The sequence below is a fragment of the Leopardus geoffroyi genome, chromosome D1, assembly GCF_018350155.1.
Source record: "Leopardus geoffroyi isolate Oge1 chromosome D1, O.geoffroyi_Oge1_pat1.0, whole genome shotgun sequence".
Classification (NCBI taxonomy): Eukaryota; Metazoa; Chordata; class Mammalia; order Carnivora; family Felidae; genus Leopardus; species Leopardus geoffroyi.
Window position 1 is genome coordinate 55,152,064 of NC_059329.1, and position 17,658 is coordinate 55,169,721.

General features: G+C 55.7%; 2 protein-coding genes across 4 annotated transcripts in view; both read right to left on the minus strand.

The window, feature by feature from the left end:
- Positions 1-17,658, minus strand: part of CAPN5 (calpain 5) — a 52,193-nt gene that overhangs the window by 8,703 nt on the left and 25,832 nt on the right. For all 3 annotated transcript variants that reach the window (XM_045483894.1, XM_045483893.1, XM_045483895.1), the window contains exons 4-6: positions 4,592-4,800; positions 1,405-1,597; positions 449-642 (exon numbers count right to left, since the gene is read on the minus strand). In XM_045483894.1, coding sequence (XP_045339850.1) covers positions 449-642; positions 1,405-1,597; positions 4,592-4,800 — 596 coding nt within the window. The remainder of the gene's footprint in view (positions 1-448; positions 643-1,404; positions 1,598-4,591; positions 4,801-17,658) is intronic.
- LOC123601123 (olfactory marker protein) lies at positions 13,112-16,973 on the minus strand. Its single transcript, XM_045483897.1, has one exon. It carries the CDS (start codon positions 14,397-14,399, stop codon positions 13,908-13,910), a length of 492 nt encoding a protein of 163 aa, XP_045339853.1. The 5' UTR covers positions 14,400-16,973; the 3' UTR covers positions 13,112-13,907.

Genomic DNA, 17,658 nt, shown 5'->3' on the forward strand with positions numbered 1-17,658 from the left:
GTCTGAGAACAAGGCTGCAGGCTGGCGGGGGAAGGGCGGGATGACCTTCAAGGAAGGGGGCTCCTTCACCAGGGGCCTGGCTCCAGTCCTCTCCTCACCAGGGCCATGAGCCAAACACAGAGCAGTCACCCCCATTCTCACCCCTGGTGGCCTCCCTCCCTGCTTTCTTTCCCACTCATCGCCAGACTGGGTTCTCTGTCCTCTACAGGAATCAGCTTATCCCTACTTCCAGGTCTCTTCCCTGCAGAATCCACCCCCCACCCACCCCCACACACGTGCCCACTGCAAAGTAAGTCTCCCAATGTCATCCTCCTCCCATATCCTTCAAGGCCCAGCCTGGGTGTCACCTCCTCTAGGAAACCCACCTTTGTCCTTGCCCAAGCTCTCATCCTGGGGCCCACCCACCTGGGGTCTGCCCTGTGCCCGCACCCCCATCCCCGGTCCTCACGTGTCACTCCAGGGCCCGTTCCATTCCCGCTCGCCCCAGGGATTGCGCAGGCGGATCATGTCCAGCTTCTCCGACTTGAAGAAGGCCAGCAGGCCGTGACCCAGGCGCACCTTGCGCACATCAGTGATGGCATATGCATGTCCCTTCACCAGGCCACATGCCAGGCGGGCCTCCATGTCTGCTGCTGTCACTGCCTGCAGGAGGACACAGTTGCCCAGAGAGGCAGGGTCTGGTCAGGCTCCAGCTGGAGGGGCAGGGATGCTGTGTGCCTACACCACCCTCTATAGGACAGCGAAGGAATGGCAGCCCCACACAAAGGGAGGCGGGCGGGCTCTGTGTGCACAAAGCCCCCATGGGGCAGCTAAAGTGGAGTGGCCCAGGAGTGCATTGGCGTTAACTGGCACAGGCTCAGTTGTGCAACTGTTAAAACATTAGCTTGAAATCAACATGGTGGAAGCATTTACGCCAAAGAAATCAGCAAACGCTACAAAGCAGGGCTTTTTCTTTTTCCAGAGAGCCAGACTATGGCCCCACCACTGGTGCCTGCACTGAGCCCCAGCTCCCCCACCTGAGATAAAAGCAGTCGATGAAATAAGACAATCCTCCTGAGGCACCTGGGCCTGTGCCAGGAGCAGAGTCTCCCTCCCCTCTTCCAGTCGCCTTGTAGCGACCCTGACTAAGGGACCCTCAGATGCACAGACACCTACTGCCCCAATACAAGATACCCGTAAAAGGGGGATGCTGGTCAAACTGCAAGGTATTTCATAGTGTAGGGGGTCAGGGCAAGGGACCTACAGCTCATGCTACCCAGCACCGGGGAGGGGGCTGCACGCTCCAGCTGCTCCCCGCCCCCCATGAGGCTGAACGTCCAGATTATGAGCTAGTCTGAGCAGGGGCTCTGCCTGGGACACCCCAGTAAGGGCTGATGATGGGGAGGGCTGCCTCTGTGTTCTCACCTTGATGGAGGCACTGATGAGGCCTCCTCGGCTGTGCACCTTCAACACACGCTCAAAGAGCTGGTTCCTCTTGGCTTCATCATTGGCAAAGCCACCCTCAGTCAGGTCAATGGGCTCGGAAACACCACCTGTGAAGTCCACCAGCGCATCCGCCGTGTTGCCTCCATCCAGGGCCTGGTAACAGCCCGCCAGCCTGGGGAGCAATGTGGAAAGAATTCCCCGCTCATGCTCCCCAACGTAAAACCCTCGCCTTACAGGGGAGATCTGGGGGACTCAGAGAGGTCAAGCAAACTAAGGTCACACAGCAGGTCACGGCAGAGCCAACACTGAAATCCCTGTCTCTGGCTCCCAGGCCAGCATTTGTCTCCCTGAACCACCCCATTTTATCACTCAAATTCTCCTTAGCCCTAGCGGTCTGTCTCCAACACTTAACTGTCCAGAAACCGAGCAATTCTTCTCAAAGGTATTAAAAACTCATGCATCTTTTGAAACATCAATTATAAATAATTAACGTCGTTTATAACAACGTAAAACTAGAAATCACCTAAATGTCTAACAACAGGGAATTGACTTTAAAAACTAATGCTGCTGTTAGGGACACCTGAGTGGCTCAGGTCATTGGGTGTCCAAAGTCAGCTCGGGTCATGATCTTACTATTCGTGAGTTCAAGCCCTCTCGTGAAGCTCTGTGCTGACAGCTCAGAGCCTGGAGCCTGCTTTGGATTCTGTGTCTCCCTCTCTGCTCCCCTGCTGCTCGCGCACTCTCTCTCTCTCTCTCTCTCTCTCAAAAATAAATAAACATTAAAAAAAAAAAAAAAAACTAATGCTGCTGTGGGTGCCTGGGTGGCTCAGTCAGTTAAGCATCTGACTTCAGCTCAGGTCATGATCTCATGAGTTCGAGCCCAGCATCAGGCTCTCTGCTGTCAGTGCAGAGCCAGTTTCTGTCCCCCCTTTCTCTATGCCTCTCCCCCGCTTGTGCAAGCTCTCTCTCTCAAAAATAAATAAAACATCAAAAAAAAATAAAAACTAATGTTGCCTCTGTGCTCTGGGATATGAGGTAGCCATTGAATGAAGCCTTGTAAAGGAATTCCTACAGCAGGCAAAATACTATTGCTAGCTTGTTACTTTTGAAAAAACAATACAGCTGGATTTCAATGATGTTTAAAATGTATGCAATAATTTATTTAAAAAACATTAAGCATCGGGGTGTGCCTGGCTGGCTCAGGTGGAAGAGCATGTAACTCTTGATCTCAGGGTTGTGAGTTCAAGCCCTGTGTTGGGTGTAGAGATTACTAAAAAAAAAAAAAAAAAAGAAAAAAAAACACAAATAAAAATAAAAAATAAAAAACGTTAAGCATCTACTATGTGCAACATCTCAGGTGCTAGGGCCACAACTGTGGCTTCTTCTTTAAATGTTAGGAATAGGGTTGGGGTCTTAAAGGCAGTGCTGAATGTGGATGTGAGCAGCTGAATGGGACATATAACAAAACAGATTACATAAATTGAAAATCCAGGCCCACAAAACAGCAACACAAGCTTTGGACGGTAACCTATAAACAAAAAGAGGCATCAAAGATATTAAAAGTTGCTGGCGGGGGCACCTGCATGGCTCAGTCGATTGAGCATCCAACTCTTGATTTCAGCTTAGGTCATGATCCCAGAGTCGTGGGATTGAGCCCTGTGTCGGGCTCCACACTGAGCATGGATCCTGCTTAAGATTCTCTCTTTCCCTCTCCCTCTACCCACCTCCCACTGGTTCTCGTTCTGTCTCATTCATAAATAGATAGATAGATAGATAGATAGATAGATAGATAGATAGATAGATACGAGTTGCTATTGGGAGGGAGCGGGGAGGTGTGGAGAGGATGCAGGGAGCACAGGGAGGGAGACAGGAGTGGGGGCAGGGCCTTGAGGGGAGGGCAGCAAAGTTTCCTGAAGGGGGAGGAGCCTGGTTAACTCAGGTGGCCTCAAACAGGGCAAGGGAGCAGAGGGGCCCAAAAGAATATGCAGGAGTATACAGGTGACTTTTATTACCTTCTGCCTGGATTTCCATACCTTCTATATTTTACCACAATAAAAAAAAAAATTAATAAAACTGCTACCTAAATACGAGCAAGCCTACTAAGTGGCTCTCACGGATTGGGAGAGGGGTCTGCACCTAGGACCATGGAGACTCAGTGACCACCAGGGGGCGGGTTTTCCTTTCTTAGGACTGAAAATGGAATCTGTCAATGTGTTTCCTTGAGGTTTTTTTTTTTTTTAACTTTATTTATTTTGAGAGAGAGAAAGAGACAGAGAAAGTGCATGAGTGGGGAGGAGCAGAGAGAGAGAAGGAGACAGAGAACCCCAAGCAGGCTCCACTCGGTCAGTGCAGAGCCCAACATGGGACTCAATCTCACGAACTGTGAGATCAAGACCTGAGCCGAGATCAAGAATCAACACTCAACTGACTGAGCCACCCAGGCACCCCTTAAGTCTGTTTTTGATGTTGGGAGCTGTTGTTTTCCTTTTTCCTTTACACACACACACACACACACACACACACACACACACACACACACGCACAGTCCAAGGAGACCAACCAATGGGCCTGGGAGGAGGAACCAGGGAAGGATTCTCAACAGGGCTGGTGGGCTGGTCTCTGACCCCATTGGCCCTCCTGCTCCAGGCCTGCAGGGGCCTGAGCAGGTCTCTCTGCCCCAAAGCCCTCCAAAGCTCGGCAAACCTCTGCTTGTGCCCTTGCTGGGGACCCAGGGCCTGGCACAGAACAGGAGGAGGGGTCAGTGGAGACAGATGGATGGACAATCAGTCAGGAAGACGGATGAGTGGACGAAGGGGAGCCCCGCCGGCGGGGAGGGCCCACCCACCACGACCAGCTCTGGCTCTGAGATACCACATCCCCGGCAAGGCTGCCAGGGAGGGCTGGGTGGCTTGCATCTTTGGGGAAAAACCACCGACCCGAATGTGAGCCCTGGCTCTGCCCTCTCAGCTAGAACAAGGAGGAACCATTCCTCCCTTCGTGGGTTGGTTTTTGGGGACTGGACACCAGGTCCCAGACCTTCATCTGCCACAGAGTAGGGTCCGCTGGCCGTGCCCTGGGCTCTCCGGCTAGAGCAGCACCCAGGTGGAGCCCACAAGGCGAGCCGCCCCAGCCTGGCCACCCGCCCACCGGCCCTACCAGCACCTACTTGGCATAGGCCTTCTCCACCAGGGCGCACCAGAACTCGCTGCGGGAGTTGGAGTGGCAGTAGATGAGCTGGTTGTTGACTGTGGGCAGTCGATCATCAATGACCACGTCCACCCACTCCCCAAAGCGCCAGAAGTGAAAGTGGAAGATGCCCGCGTAGGCACTGGGTTTCTCAGGGTCCCACTCCTGCTCCTTCCAGTCTGGGATGACCTGGATGGGGAGGGGGACAGGACAAGAACGCAGTGAGGGTCATATCTGGCTTCCTGAGGAAATGGGGGTACATGCCTCGAGGGAATCAAAATAGAAAGGAATACTGGGTTCAGGTCTCATCTCTGCCACGAACCAGTGTGGCACTTGGGCGAACCCTTCTCCTCTCTGGGCCTCGGTTTCCCTTTCCTACAGTGGTTGGAGGCTGTCACTCTGGGCTTCCCCTTCCCTTCCTCGGGGCTCCCTGTGCACCCTCCAGCGCTCAGAAATCTATTACACCAATTCCGGTTCCTATCTGGTGAAGGGTGCCGCCACCGCCCCGTCCAGCACCGGCCAGAAGCAGGCGGCCACATCGGCCTCCTCCCATTCCCTCTTTCCAGCCAGTGAGGCCACTCGGAGCTCCCACATTCCACTAAACTCCTTCTCCTCTCTGTCCCCAGCACCACGCTGGCCCAGCCCCCATCTCCTCTCCAAAACACTATAACCTGTGGCATCAACAACCACCTGTGCCCTCACCCTACACAGCAGCACAGTAATCTTTCTGATCACGTCGCCTTTCTAGGAGGTGAGCTCCAAACCTTTAATGTGCGCTGCCCCACCCCCAGCTCCAAGGCTGGCTTTTCTAACCCCTTACCCACCCCCACCCCCGTTTTCTCCTGCTCCAGGCTCTTCCTCTGTTCGGAAACTTCGCACCTGTTCTTCCTTCTCTTCTTCACCCAGCTGATCTCACTTGCCCTTTAGGGTCCACCCCCTCCTCCAGGAAGCTCTCCTTGACTCTTCAGACTATAGGCCAGGACCTCTGTCAGTCCATGTCATGGCCCCTGGCACTTCTCCTCAGAGACCATTACCCCAATTATAATTAAACAACTGTGTGACACTGCGTTCAATTCTGTTACTCGCACTGAAATGTTAGCTCTCTAAAAGCATGGGATGCATCAGGTTTTGTCACTGGTATATGCCCAGCCCATACATGGTCCAGGACCTGGCCCAGACATAATACTTAATACACACGTGTCAACCGCGTGAAAAAGTTCATAGGCATTGAGTATTCATGGAACATCTCGGACATGCCAGGTGCCGTGCCCAGGACTGCCATGGCTTATCCCAGTTTAATCTGCAGGATAACCCTGCAGGATAATCATCCATCCCTCCTTTACAGCTAAGAAAACGAAAGCTCAGAGAGGGCAAGTAACTTGGCCAGGGTCACACAGCTAGAAAACACACATTCTCTGGAGTCAGGCAGACTGTGTTGGAAGCCAGGGTTCAGACCTGTGACCTGTGGACCGCTCTGCACTGGGTCTGTGCTGACACCGAGGACCCAGACACATCAGACATGGTCCCTGCCCTCAGGAGGCTCTGAGTCTGGTGGGAGAGGTGAATGCTGAGGCTGATAGGGGGAGCATGGGGGAGCATGGACAGAAGGGAAAGGTGGGCCCGACCCTGCAGGGCCAGAAGCCGCTTCCCAGCAGGTGTCTTGACAGCTGGCTGTGGGCGTCCCCCAAGCAGACGCGGCACATCTGGGCAGCAGGAGGTGGGCACAGGAGGGAAAGCCTGTCACCCTAGAGCCAGGCTGACTTGCCGGCCCTGCCCAGCCTGGGACCAAGTGGGGCTGAACCCACTGCGACCAGAGGCAGCCCCTTCTGGAAGAAAACCACCCTCAGGCATGGGGGTAGGCACCCAGGCATCCAGGCTGAGGAGCCAGAGATGCCGCAGACGGCCGTAAATCCCAAGGCCCAGACCAGATTCTTCTGCCAAAAACCACTCCCCAACCCCCACGCTCATTAAGAAGGCTTTTGTTTACAAACCTCTTACCATCAACAAGGATGTTGGCAAAGACAAATGGTCCCTTGCGAGACACTGGAGACCAAGAAAATGAAAATGCCAACCACAGTGAGAGGCGCACTGCCATCCACGGAGCCCGGCCCGGTGCCAAGGCACACCTTTCTCTCTGTTGCCCCTGACCTTTATCGCTACCTTTTGAGGCAATACTACGGGAAGTTGCTGGCACAATGTTGCCCGTGGGCACTGGTGAGGGAGGCAGGACTCACACTCAGTGTTTCAGGGCCCTCTACAGTGTCTGCAACCCAGAAAAGGCTCTATCCTGGCTGCTCCATTTTCAGTCAATTCTGTGTCCTTTCTGAAACCTCCCAGGCCAGCCCCTGCCCCAGCCCCCCGGCGCTCTCTCCCACTTTGCACTCAGGACAGAACGCTGTATCAAAAAAGGGGCACCTGCAGGATGGGTTATCATCCCCACTGCACAGATGGGAAGGCTGAGGAACGAGGAGCTGCCCGAGGGCACAGAGCGATAGGGAATCCGAAGCTGAGCACACCGGCCTGGCCAGTGCACCCTCCTCCACTCCTCCCTGCTCTGAAAGCTCTGGACTGTGTGGGGCCTGGGGAGGGAGGAAGAGGAGCCCTCACAGGGCGCTGGGAGGTACTTCTGGGGATGCAGGGGGATCATTAGCCAAACCCAGGGCTTGGCTCTGGGCCCTCTGGGGCTCGGGAAGCAGCTAATGAGGCTCTAGGGCCTGCAGATGCTGAGTTAGGGATCCCTGTGGGCCTCCATTTCCCCTCGTACGTCATGGCCAGTGGGCCCAGCATGGCCAGCTTCTTACCCCCACAACCCCTCTGCTGCCAGCAGGGTACTGAGAGAGAGGGAGGAGACTGTCCAGGAAGGTGTGCTCTCACGGGCACACAAACCCTCGCACACCACATCCAGTCATCCCAGGAATCGAGGAAGCAAGCAAAACCCTGGGGCCACATCAAAGGATTCAGGAACCAACCTAAAGAGGCTCCCACTGGCCAAAGAGGGGCCAATCTCAGCTTCGGTAAGGATGATTACTGCAACGGATGAAAACACATCAAATATGTTCCAATCTATGAGACCACAGCGATACTTACAAATAATTAGTCACTATTGGAGAACAGCTGGGAAATAGACTCATTTTTTTTAACAACTGGAAAATTAAGGGCAAGAATCAGGATTTATCCCGCCTTTTCTATACAGAGTGTACCACAGGGTAACCAACAGAGGAAGGGAGGTGTATATCTGGAGGTGAGTTGCAGCTACGAAATGAGGACGAAATTAGAATATTAGGCTCCTACTATTTTAACACCGACAAATAATGGATTTAGCAATGGTCGTTGGCTTCTCCTATCACAAAAAAACAGAGACAACTAGATATCTCGGGCCCTGGGAGAGAAGCACACAATGTCTCCTATGAAGCAGTCATGCCAAAAAACTTGGACCTGACCCTTATCGAGCCTCTAGGGGTCAGTCCTTTGCGGGAAATGTATGGCACAGAGAACACGTTAAACACTGCCACAAAAACAAAGGCAGCAAAATCTAGATAGTTGGAAACTCGACAGGCCAGGTGCCTTCAGCAAAGAAATCTCAAGGAAAACAATAAAAGATGAAGGGAAACAAACCATTGGAGTCGCAGACCTTCGTTTGGATCTGATTCCAGCAAAGCATAAAACATATACACGTTTATGGCAGAAATTGGAAACCAAAACACTTACTGGGTATTTGACGCTATGAAGGAAGTATCGTAAAATTATTTGAGTTGTGTTACAGGATTATGGTTACAGAGCTTTGTTTTTTTTTTGTTTGTTTGTTTTTGTTTTTGAGGACTCCTGATCATTCAGAGATGCATCCAGAAATATTTACAGATGAAATGGGAAGCTGCCTGGAGGGCGTGGGAGGGAATAAGAGGAAACAAGACCGGCTGCCAGCTGACAATTGTTGAGGCCGAGGGATGGGTACGAGGGAGCACATGAAGACATCTCTCGCCTCCCAAGTGAAATGCCCCATCTCCACGGCCACCAGCTCCTCAGCCTGGCATTCACAGCCCTGGGGCTCCGCTGACTCTCAGGCTCGCCCTGAACACTTGCCTCCCTCGGGCCCCATGGAAATCTACACACACGCTGCTTCAGGCCACCTCGGCTCTGCTCATGTGGCTCCCTCTGCCAATACTGTCCCCATCCTTGTCCCTCACGGGCTAGCTCAGCAGCAGCTTGCAGGGGTCTCCAGGCCTGGTGCTCCCGCAGGCTCTTTCCCTGATCCTGGGAAGGGAGCTTCTGGAGGGCAAAGCTGAGCTCCATTCACACCCAGATCCCCCCCACCCACCCAGCACCCCACCCAGCACAGGGCCTGGCCCAGCTCCACAGCCGGCCAAGTCTTTCTGGAAGGAAAGTCTCCAAGTGCCAGCCACAGCACAGCCCTGACCGGCTGGTGACCTTGTACCCACTAAGGACACACTGCCAATCACGGTGCACGGCAAAGACTTAGGTTCCGACTAAGCCTCAGTGTAGGCATCTGCCTATCTTACTCCAGGGCTGATGTGAAAAACAAATGGGGGCGCCTGGGTGGCTCAGTCGGTTGAGGGTCCGACTTCAGCTCGGGTCATGATCTCACGGTTCATGAGTTCGAGCCCCGCGTCGGGCTCTGTGCTGACAGCTCGGAGCCTGGAGCCTGCTTCCGATTCTGTGTCTCCCTCTCTCTCTGCCCCTCCCCTGCTCACGCTGTCTCTCTCAAAAATAAACAAACATTAAAAAAATTAAAAACAAAAAGAAAGAAAAGCAAACCAAAATGGACAGTGGCCTCAGAGGTGCTGCCTTAACCATGGAGGGCTGTGCACATGTGAGGGGTCATCCCCGCTGGGGTATGCGGGACAATCACGTGCACTCACACAACAATCTGCAAACCTTGGGACTGGCGCGGACTTCAGGTACCTGGTCAAGCCTCCCAAGAGGAGAAACAGCAGCAGCAGCCCCCCTGCGCAGATGGGAAAAGAGAGGCCTGAGGGGTCAGGGCACTTACTTGGGCTGACCCAGCAGCAAGGAAAGGACTGTGTGGGATTTGTAGGCCCCCTGGCACCACTACAAAATCAGCCCAGAAACCTCAGGCGACGGGTGTGCCACAGCACCCCCTGATGCCCTGGTGCCTGGAGCACCCCAGGCTCAAATCCTCCTGGGACTGAGCCATGGGACACGCAGGTGTGAGTGTGCAAGTGCATGACGGTCAGTGTATGGGGGTGCACACAGCATGCATGTGTGTGAGGACCAGTGTGTGCGTGTGTGTGTGTGTGTGTGCGTGTGAGAGAGACAGAGAGAGAGAGAGAGAGAGAGAGAATGTCAATGTCAGTGTGTGTTTGTGTGTGTGTGTGTGGGGGGGGGCGCACAGGGAAGGAGCTTTTCACAGATTTCTGCCTGTGACCCCAGAGGGCTAACTGGGAGCATTTCTGTAAAAGGCCAGCAGGGCTGCAGGCTGTCAGGCTACAGTGGGGCTTCCTGTGTTACCCGAGTCAGGTGAGGGGAGTCCCCAAACCAGAAGGTTCCTGGTTCCTCAGTTCGCAGCTTCTGATTCCAAGAGTCTCAAATTCCTGACTTTCAGATGCCATGACCGGACGAGGCCAGGAAGTTTGCCCCCCTCCCCCCAACACCCTTGGGAGAGCAGAGCTGCGTTGTTCGCCAGCCGGAAAGCAGGAGGTGATGCACCTGCAGGGGCCCAGGGTTTCCTGTTCACAGGGCACAGCCAGACGCTCAGCTGCCCTCAGAGACCTGCGTGGGACCACAGCCTTGAGGCAGCCCCCCCCCGCCACCCCTGCTGGGCTCCCTGCTACATTGTGAGGGCTAAAGATCCCCTCAGCTGTGCCCATCCTGAGCCTGGTGACAGTGTCGGAGAAGAATCCACACCCTCCTGTCCACTCTCCAACCAGAGCCAGGCCTGGCCCCTGCCCATCCCTCCCCACACTGTCTGCTCCCAGAAGCACTGGGCTGCTGTGTTGCATCAGGCAACTCCCTTCACCTCTCTGAACTCTGTGCTCCTCCTCTGTACACAGGTTGTCCTGACACTCCTCTCAGAATAACTGAAAAGTGAGACCATGTGTCTACAGAGACTGGGAGAGTAACAATGAGCAAACGGAGAGAGGGCGTCATGTACCAGCTCATGAGGGGCTCTGAGTGCTTCACTAACTCATTTAAGCTTCATACGGGCCCTACAAGGAGGCACCGCCATTAACTCCTGCCAACAGACGAGGAAACAGGCTCAGAGAGGCTGCCCAGGGTCACAGGTGGTCAGTGGCAAGCCCCTCGCCACTGCACACACTGCCTGGCGGGGGCGGGGGGGTGGCGAAGGTCAGGAAACGGCAAGCGTCTTCACTCTGTGTTCTTGTGGGTTCCATGGAAAATGGGTCCTCATTTCCCGTCCACTGCACTCCTCCTGACCCAGTCTTGTCTCTGCCGGGGAGGAGAACAGGGGTGGAAGGCCTGGGTTCCGTTGCCCCCACCCCTTCCAGAGGCATCTTTGGGAGTGGATGGAGGCTGTGGCTGGAAGGGCAGGGCTTGGGGAAGAGAAACAAGGTGGCCACAGCTGACCCGGGGAGGGTTCCAGGGTGCAGGGTGGGGATGTGAGACCTGGCTGCGGGGAGCATTTCAAAGTGAAGGTCATTCCCCAGCAAAACCTCAAGTGTGGCCCCTAAAGCAGGACCTGACCATGGTCACTGGGAAGAAGCTGGCCTTGCCAGGGCCTGGGCCCTCAGGAGGGGTGGGGGCACCGTCCCCGCCCCTTCCAGGGGGCCACAAAGTCTGGTGCACACATGTACCCCTCCTTTGGCCCCTCCATACCTTCTGTGACTTTGGGCAAGTGACCTCATCCTCTGGGCCTCTTTGTCTCTGCCCCAAAATGAGTGAGCTCCAGACAGATGACAAGGGGACAGAGTCCTAATGAAGGGTCAAGTGGGGGCACTAAGGTGGTGTCTTATCTGGTCATCAGGGCAGGAGCTGCCCGATGGACTTGTATTAAATGGATGACAGAGGCTCAGTGAAGCCCAAGCCTAGGTCTCACCACCACCCCCCCCCCACCCCTGCCACTCCCTGTCCCATCCGCCCCCTGCCCAGCCACCCTACAAGGGAGGGAGATTGTGCGTGGCTTGGTGCATCCCCACCCATCCCCTTTGGGCCCCACCTGCTGAGGACCAGAGGGTGCCTCCCTGGGGCCCCAGCATGGCTCCCTCCACGTCCCATACAGAAGCTGGTCTGGGGGCCTCTGGAGAAAAAACTCTCAGGGGTGTTGGTACCTGGTTGGGTGTCGGGAGACCTGTTTCCAAACTCCATCCTGATGTCTGACCTTGGCCCAGTCACTTGACTGCTCTAGGCCTCATCTCTGAAAGCTGCAGGGCGGGTATGGGAATGTGGGAGAAGGCCCCGGAGGGGCGCTCAGGGCTAGGAAGGGACTGAAGAGGGCTGTCAGAGCTCCTGAAGCGGTGGGGGTGGCTCGCGGTGAGAGACTGCACACCGCGAGGCAGGGGAATAGAGGCTTTATTGGGGACACGCAGCGCATGGGGTGGATACGGTAGGGCAGAGTGGGGGTACAGGTAGTCTGCACCATGAGGGTCCCCAGAGCGGCAAAAAGGCAAAGGGCAGCACCATCTCCAGGGGTCTGGACTCCCCTAGTTGTCAGCAGAGAAGGCAGGCAGGCATTGCTGGGACTTCAGGCCCCAGAGCTGAAAGTCAGAAACGACCACAGCCAATTCCCACCTAAAGAATCCCAAGGGATGCGTGGGTGGCTCAGTCATGAAGCGTCCGATTTCGGCTCAGGTCACGATCTCATGGTTCACGGGCTCTAGCCCTGCGTCGGGCTCTGTGCTGACAGTGCAGAGCCTGCTTGGGATTCTCTCTCTCCCTCTCTCTCTGCCCCACCCACACTTGTGTACTCTTTCCCTCTCCAAATAAATAAAACTTAAGAAAAAAAAAAGAATCCCAACTCCAATACCTGCTCCTCTTTGCACATTTCCAGAGTGGGGGCTCGCCCTCCCAGCAGCCCCAGCCACTGGGATGGCTCTCAACCTCTGTCTCTCGGGGTGTCTGTTCATAGGGTCCTGCAGCCCTCGATGGCTCTGCTTCGTGAGGAAAGTGGGCCTGTTTCTGACAAGAACGAACCAGGGCTGGCCTGGAGACAGGGTGTTGGGGTCACTTCCTGAGGTGCCAGCCAGGCCTGCCCCTCCCTCAAAGAAGGCTCACTGGGCCTGTGCCTTCCCTGCCCGGGAACCTGGAAGAAACCTGACATCCCAGCAAAGAATCTACTGTCTCCTCTCCAGAGCTCCCAGCTATCCAGCTTCCCCAGGCAGAGGGAGACCCCTTCACTATACTGTTCCCCACTTCATTGTATGAACCTCACAGGCTCTCAGCTCAGGGGGCCCCCCTCCCCAAGGCCATCTTGGCCAAGCCCCTGCTAAGGGCCACCCGCAAACCAGCTGGGCAACTACATAATAGATCATCTAAAATCAGACTTGCACACAGGGCAGGTACAGACTCTAGAATATAGCCTTATGAATATAGCGTGCTCTCTCTCAATATATATGCACAAGTACAGATAGAGACATCCCTCTGTAACATGTTATATGTCCTCTCCCTGTCACTTCTCCCTCCTGAAGTCGTTTTCCAAAGAGCAAGAGTTGGCAAGCATAGCTGCTAGCCTGCCAGTCACTCCCCACTGCCCAAATCAAGCCCCGCAGCAACCCTGCCTGAAGTCCCGAGGCCCCTGGGGCGTCATGGGACCACACCAGGCCCGGGCCAGGAGTAAGTGCCTTCCTGGGTCCTCAGGCTGAGTGTTCACCTCTGGACTTCTGTCGCCAGGAGGGTACCAAAAGCCCATGTGTGGATTCCCCAAGGAGGCCGCTCTGTCGTCAGTCTCCCCATCTCCCATCTCCAGAGGAAGCCCGATGGCGGGGAACTTGGATCTCTCTTTCTGTGTGTCTATGTCTGTCTCTCTCGGTCTCTTTGAGTCTCCGTCCGGACAGCGAAGCAGAGAGAAAATAAATGCGCTCGGCCCCCTCCATCTGCCCACACAAGGTCAACCAGGCTTCATGGTCTACAGCAGAAGCAGCAGCCACCAGTCCAGCTTCTAGACTACAAGTCCTTTGCGTCTTCCTCCCGTGAGCAGGAGCGCCAGCACCATGGAGAGGAGAGGAGGAAGGACACAGGCTCAGGGGGTCCCGGGCAAGCTGAGTACAGGCCAGCAGCTAGAAGAACGTCCTCAAACACACGCCTCGGGGCAGGGGGCACGGGCAGGGCTGGCACGGGGAGGGGGCAGCAGCGAGCAGCTGCCGTCAGAGCTGGTTAAAGACCACAGAGGCCTTGAGGTTGGCGGGTTCCAGGCCCTCGCTGAAGGCGATGAGGAAGTACATGACCTTGCGGATCTTGGCCAGGTCCGACAGGCGCTCCCCGAACTCCAGGGCATCGGCCTCATTCCAATCCATGGTGTCCGAGTCCTCCTTGTGCCAGAAGATGGCAGCAGGGTCCAGCAGCTGGCGTGTCATGAGGTTGGTGAGGTCGGGCGTCCAGTTCTGGGAGGTACCCGTGATGGTGACCTTGCCCGGCTTGTCCAGCACGACGTCCCAGCGCTCAAACTGCAGCTTCTGCTGCTGGATGAAGTCAAGGCGGTACACGGACTCGGCCGGCCGCAGCAGCTTCTCGCCGTCCTGGCGCTTCTCCCCGCGCTGCTTCAGGCTCTCCACGCGCAGCCGCATCTGCCTGGTCAGGTCGTGGTCCAGGACCAGGGGCATGTTGAGCTGCGGTGGCTTGGGCCCGTCCTCCGCCATGCCCAGCTGCTGCTGTTCCTCCGCCGTCTGGGAGCCCGGTGTGCTGGGCCCTCGCTGCCAGGGCGAGAGGCCACCAAAGACGCCCCACCTACCCCTCCGCCCTCCCCTGTCCCCTCCCCTCTTGGCCACTGGCCCTTCCCGGCCCTGCCCAGCCCTCAAAATGGGGGCGGGAGTCCCCAAACGCCTCCTCTCTACGCCTCGAAGAGGCTGTAACACAGGCACTGCAGGCAGGCGGGAGGCGGCCGGGCTCCTCGGGGACCAGACTGCTGATGTCACTTGCTGTGGTAACCGCCCCGACTACCTGACTCCCAGGGAAGGGCTGGGAGCGCTCGTTTGTGAAGGAGGGAGGCTGCGTGGGGCAGTAAGAAGGGGCGGGAGGTGGGGAGCAGCCGCTCACTGTAAGGAGAGAGGCTTTACTGGGGACACCCTGGCAGGAGGGTAGGGGGGAGCAAGGAAGGAGAGGCCTACTGATTTGAGATGTAAAGTCACCCTAGACAAACCCTGTAGCCACCCTGACCCAGAGTCACCCTCACCACTCCACACTCAACCCCCAAGGCCTTCGATCCCATTCCCAGGGTCCCTGAGAACCCTCCCCGCAGCCCCACTACCAGGACTGGCCTGGCCACCACCATCTCTGACCTAAACCCCTGTTCCCAAACTTCAGAGGTCATCAGAATCAGCTGCAGGACTGAAACACGATTGCTGCGCTCCAGCCCCAGCGCTTCTGACTTAACAGGGCGGACAAGGCCTAGGAATCTGCACTTCGACCAGCCTCCCGGGTGATGCTGATGCGGCCGGTCCAGGGACGGTGCTTGGAGAATCACTGACCCACGTGATTCCTGCCTGCCGGCCCTGCCTCCACGCTGCACCCCACGGCAGCCCCACGCCCAGGTCTCCTCCCACTAGAATCCCACCACTTATTCCACCTATATCAAGCCTCAGTCTCCTCCGGGAGACTTGAGGCCGAGGAAGAATCTGACAAACGTCCTTATCTCCAGTGCCTGAGAGGTGGAATCAGTTCAGCTATTACATTCCGGTCAATGGAAGAAGTGGAATACGTGAGTGCATCTGGGAGCGGGGTAGGGGAGAGGGGAAGGTGCCATGACATGCCACACGCAGAAAAGAGGACAGAGGCACAGGCCAAAGTGTTAAGAACTGAAAACGATCTGAAGGGTCTAGTGGACCACAAGCACAGACCACTGCTAGATGGAGGCTAAATCAGCCAGTGGGATCTTGGGCTACATGAACAAGAGTGTCACCAAGGTCACCAAGGGAGACAGAGCATCTGGTCCTGTTAAGATAACACCTCGAGCCCTGAGGTCAGCTCTGGGGGGTCGCTGGTGGCAATTCCCCGAGGGTAGTCGAGAGAATGCGAGAAGTCAAACTGCCTGACCCTCACAGAACCTTTCTAGCTGCACGGAACAACACGGCTGAGGAATTACTTTTAAATTAAGCCAGCACCCAGAAAAGAGCATGCCACACAGGAGGTCCCGGGAAAATGCTTGTTGAATGAATAATGAATAAATAACACTGATAAGAGAACTGATGTGTTAGGGGCCGAGGTCGACCAGAGGAAGACATCTGCGTAGATGGGAGAGAACAGAGACATGACTGAAGCCAAAAATGAGGTTTGGGGGCAAGTGTGTGTCAAAGTGCAGGATGAGGGAGATGCCTGGAAGGTGAGGGCGGCTGAGGGTGAAGGCTGACGGGGATACAGACAGGATCTGAGGCTGGGATGGTGAGGGCGGGGTGCCAGCCGCACGGGCAGAGGAATCCCTGGGACACAGCAGTATTTGGGGTGGAAAAGGCTGGGGAATGGGTGGTGCCGAGCCCTCGGTGCCTGGGTGGCAGCCAGATCGCTGTGGAGCGTAGGGAGCAAATGGCATAAGCCTGGAGGGGTTTACAAGTGGAGGGTGCGGTCTGGAAGCAGCATTGAGGAAAGAGAGGATGCCAGCCCCATCCCTGGACCTGTGGGATGCTGGGGGAGGCGTTCAGTTTCTACTGGTGGGGACCCTGGGAAGAGCCTGGTCTCAGCCTGGCCGGGTTACCGACCCACCAGAGGAGGCTGAAGGTGGAAGTGGTCTGGGCCTCAGACACACAGGGCAGGAGGGAGGAGCGGTGAAAGGTGAGGAAGGCCCGAGTGGGAAGGGAGGAGAGGAAGGGGGCAGGAGGCTGCAGGTGGGGCTGGGCTCACTGCCATCCACAGATCTCTGCTCCGCCCCCAGACACCTTGGGAAGACCCACTAAAGCCTGGCATAGGGATGAACGCAGGAGAAAAGCAAGGGACCAAGTTGCACATGTGATTGCAAAACTACATACTGAAAAACAAAACAAACACCCCTTTAACCCCAACTGGAAAAACTGACGAGAAGGAAATACAGTAACCCCTTAACGCTGGCTGTTTCTGGCTAAAGAAAACCTTAAGCAACGTTGTATTTATTCAAACCTTCTGTCCCCAGTACCTAGAATGGTGCTCGGGGCATAGCTGGTGCTCAGTTAAACTGGGATGAGCGAACTGCCACGAAGCTAAAGGGCATGAAATGCACATGTAACAGGGGCAGGGGTGGGATGGGAACCATTTTATTTTTTATTTTATTTTATTTTTTTTAATTTTTTTTTTTGGAACCATTTTAAATAGAACTAAAAAAGAGCCCAAGCCCTGCCACCAGGTGCCTCTCCCAGGCCGAGCCCCAGGACCGGCCACCCCCCAACACTCCCCTCTCAGACATCCAGGCCCTTCACTTTCTCTCTGCTCTCTTCTTCTCCTCCGGCCAGAGAGGCTCGGGGCAGGGATCAGGCCTGGGACTGCACCAGACTCTGGGGGAGGTGAGCTCACAAAGGACCTTGGGTCTGGCTTGGGCCAGGTCACGCTTGACAGCAGACGCCCTGTCCCACTGTCACATCCTGATTTCTGGTCCACAAAACCTGGTCACCCGAAAGCCCACTGTCCCACCCTCAGAGAATGTACAGTCAAGGTGAGGCGACCAATATGCCCCTCCCAGGGATCCCATAGGAGGGGGAGGCCCACTGCCAAGGGGTGCATCACAGAACAGAGAAACAGGCGGGGCACACAGAGGTGGGGCAGGGAGGAGGATTTAACACGTGCAAATTGCCGTGAAATGCCACAGGTTCCCCACCCCCCCAACAGGCTCTTTCTTCCTCCTACAACCCTGGGGACTAGAAAGGTCAGGCTGACACCAAGGCAAGGGGTAGGAACCTGACCTGCCCGATGGCATGTAACGACATGGACCCAAGCCAG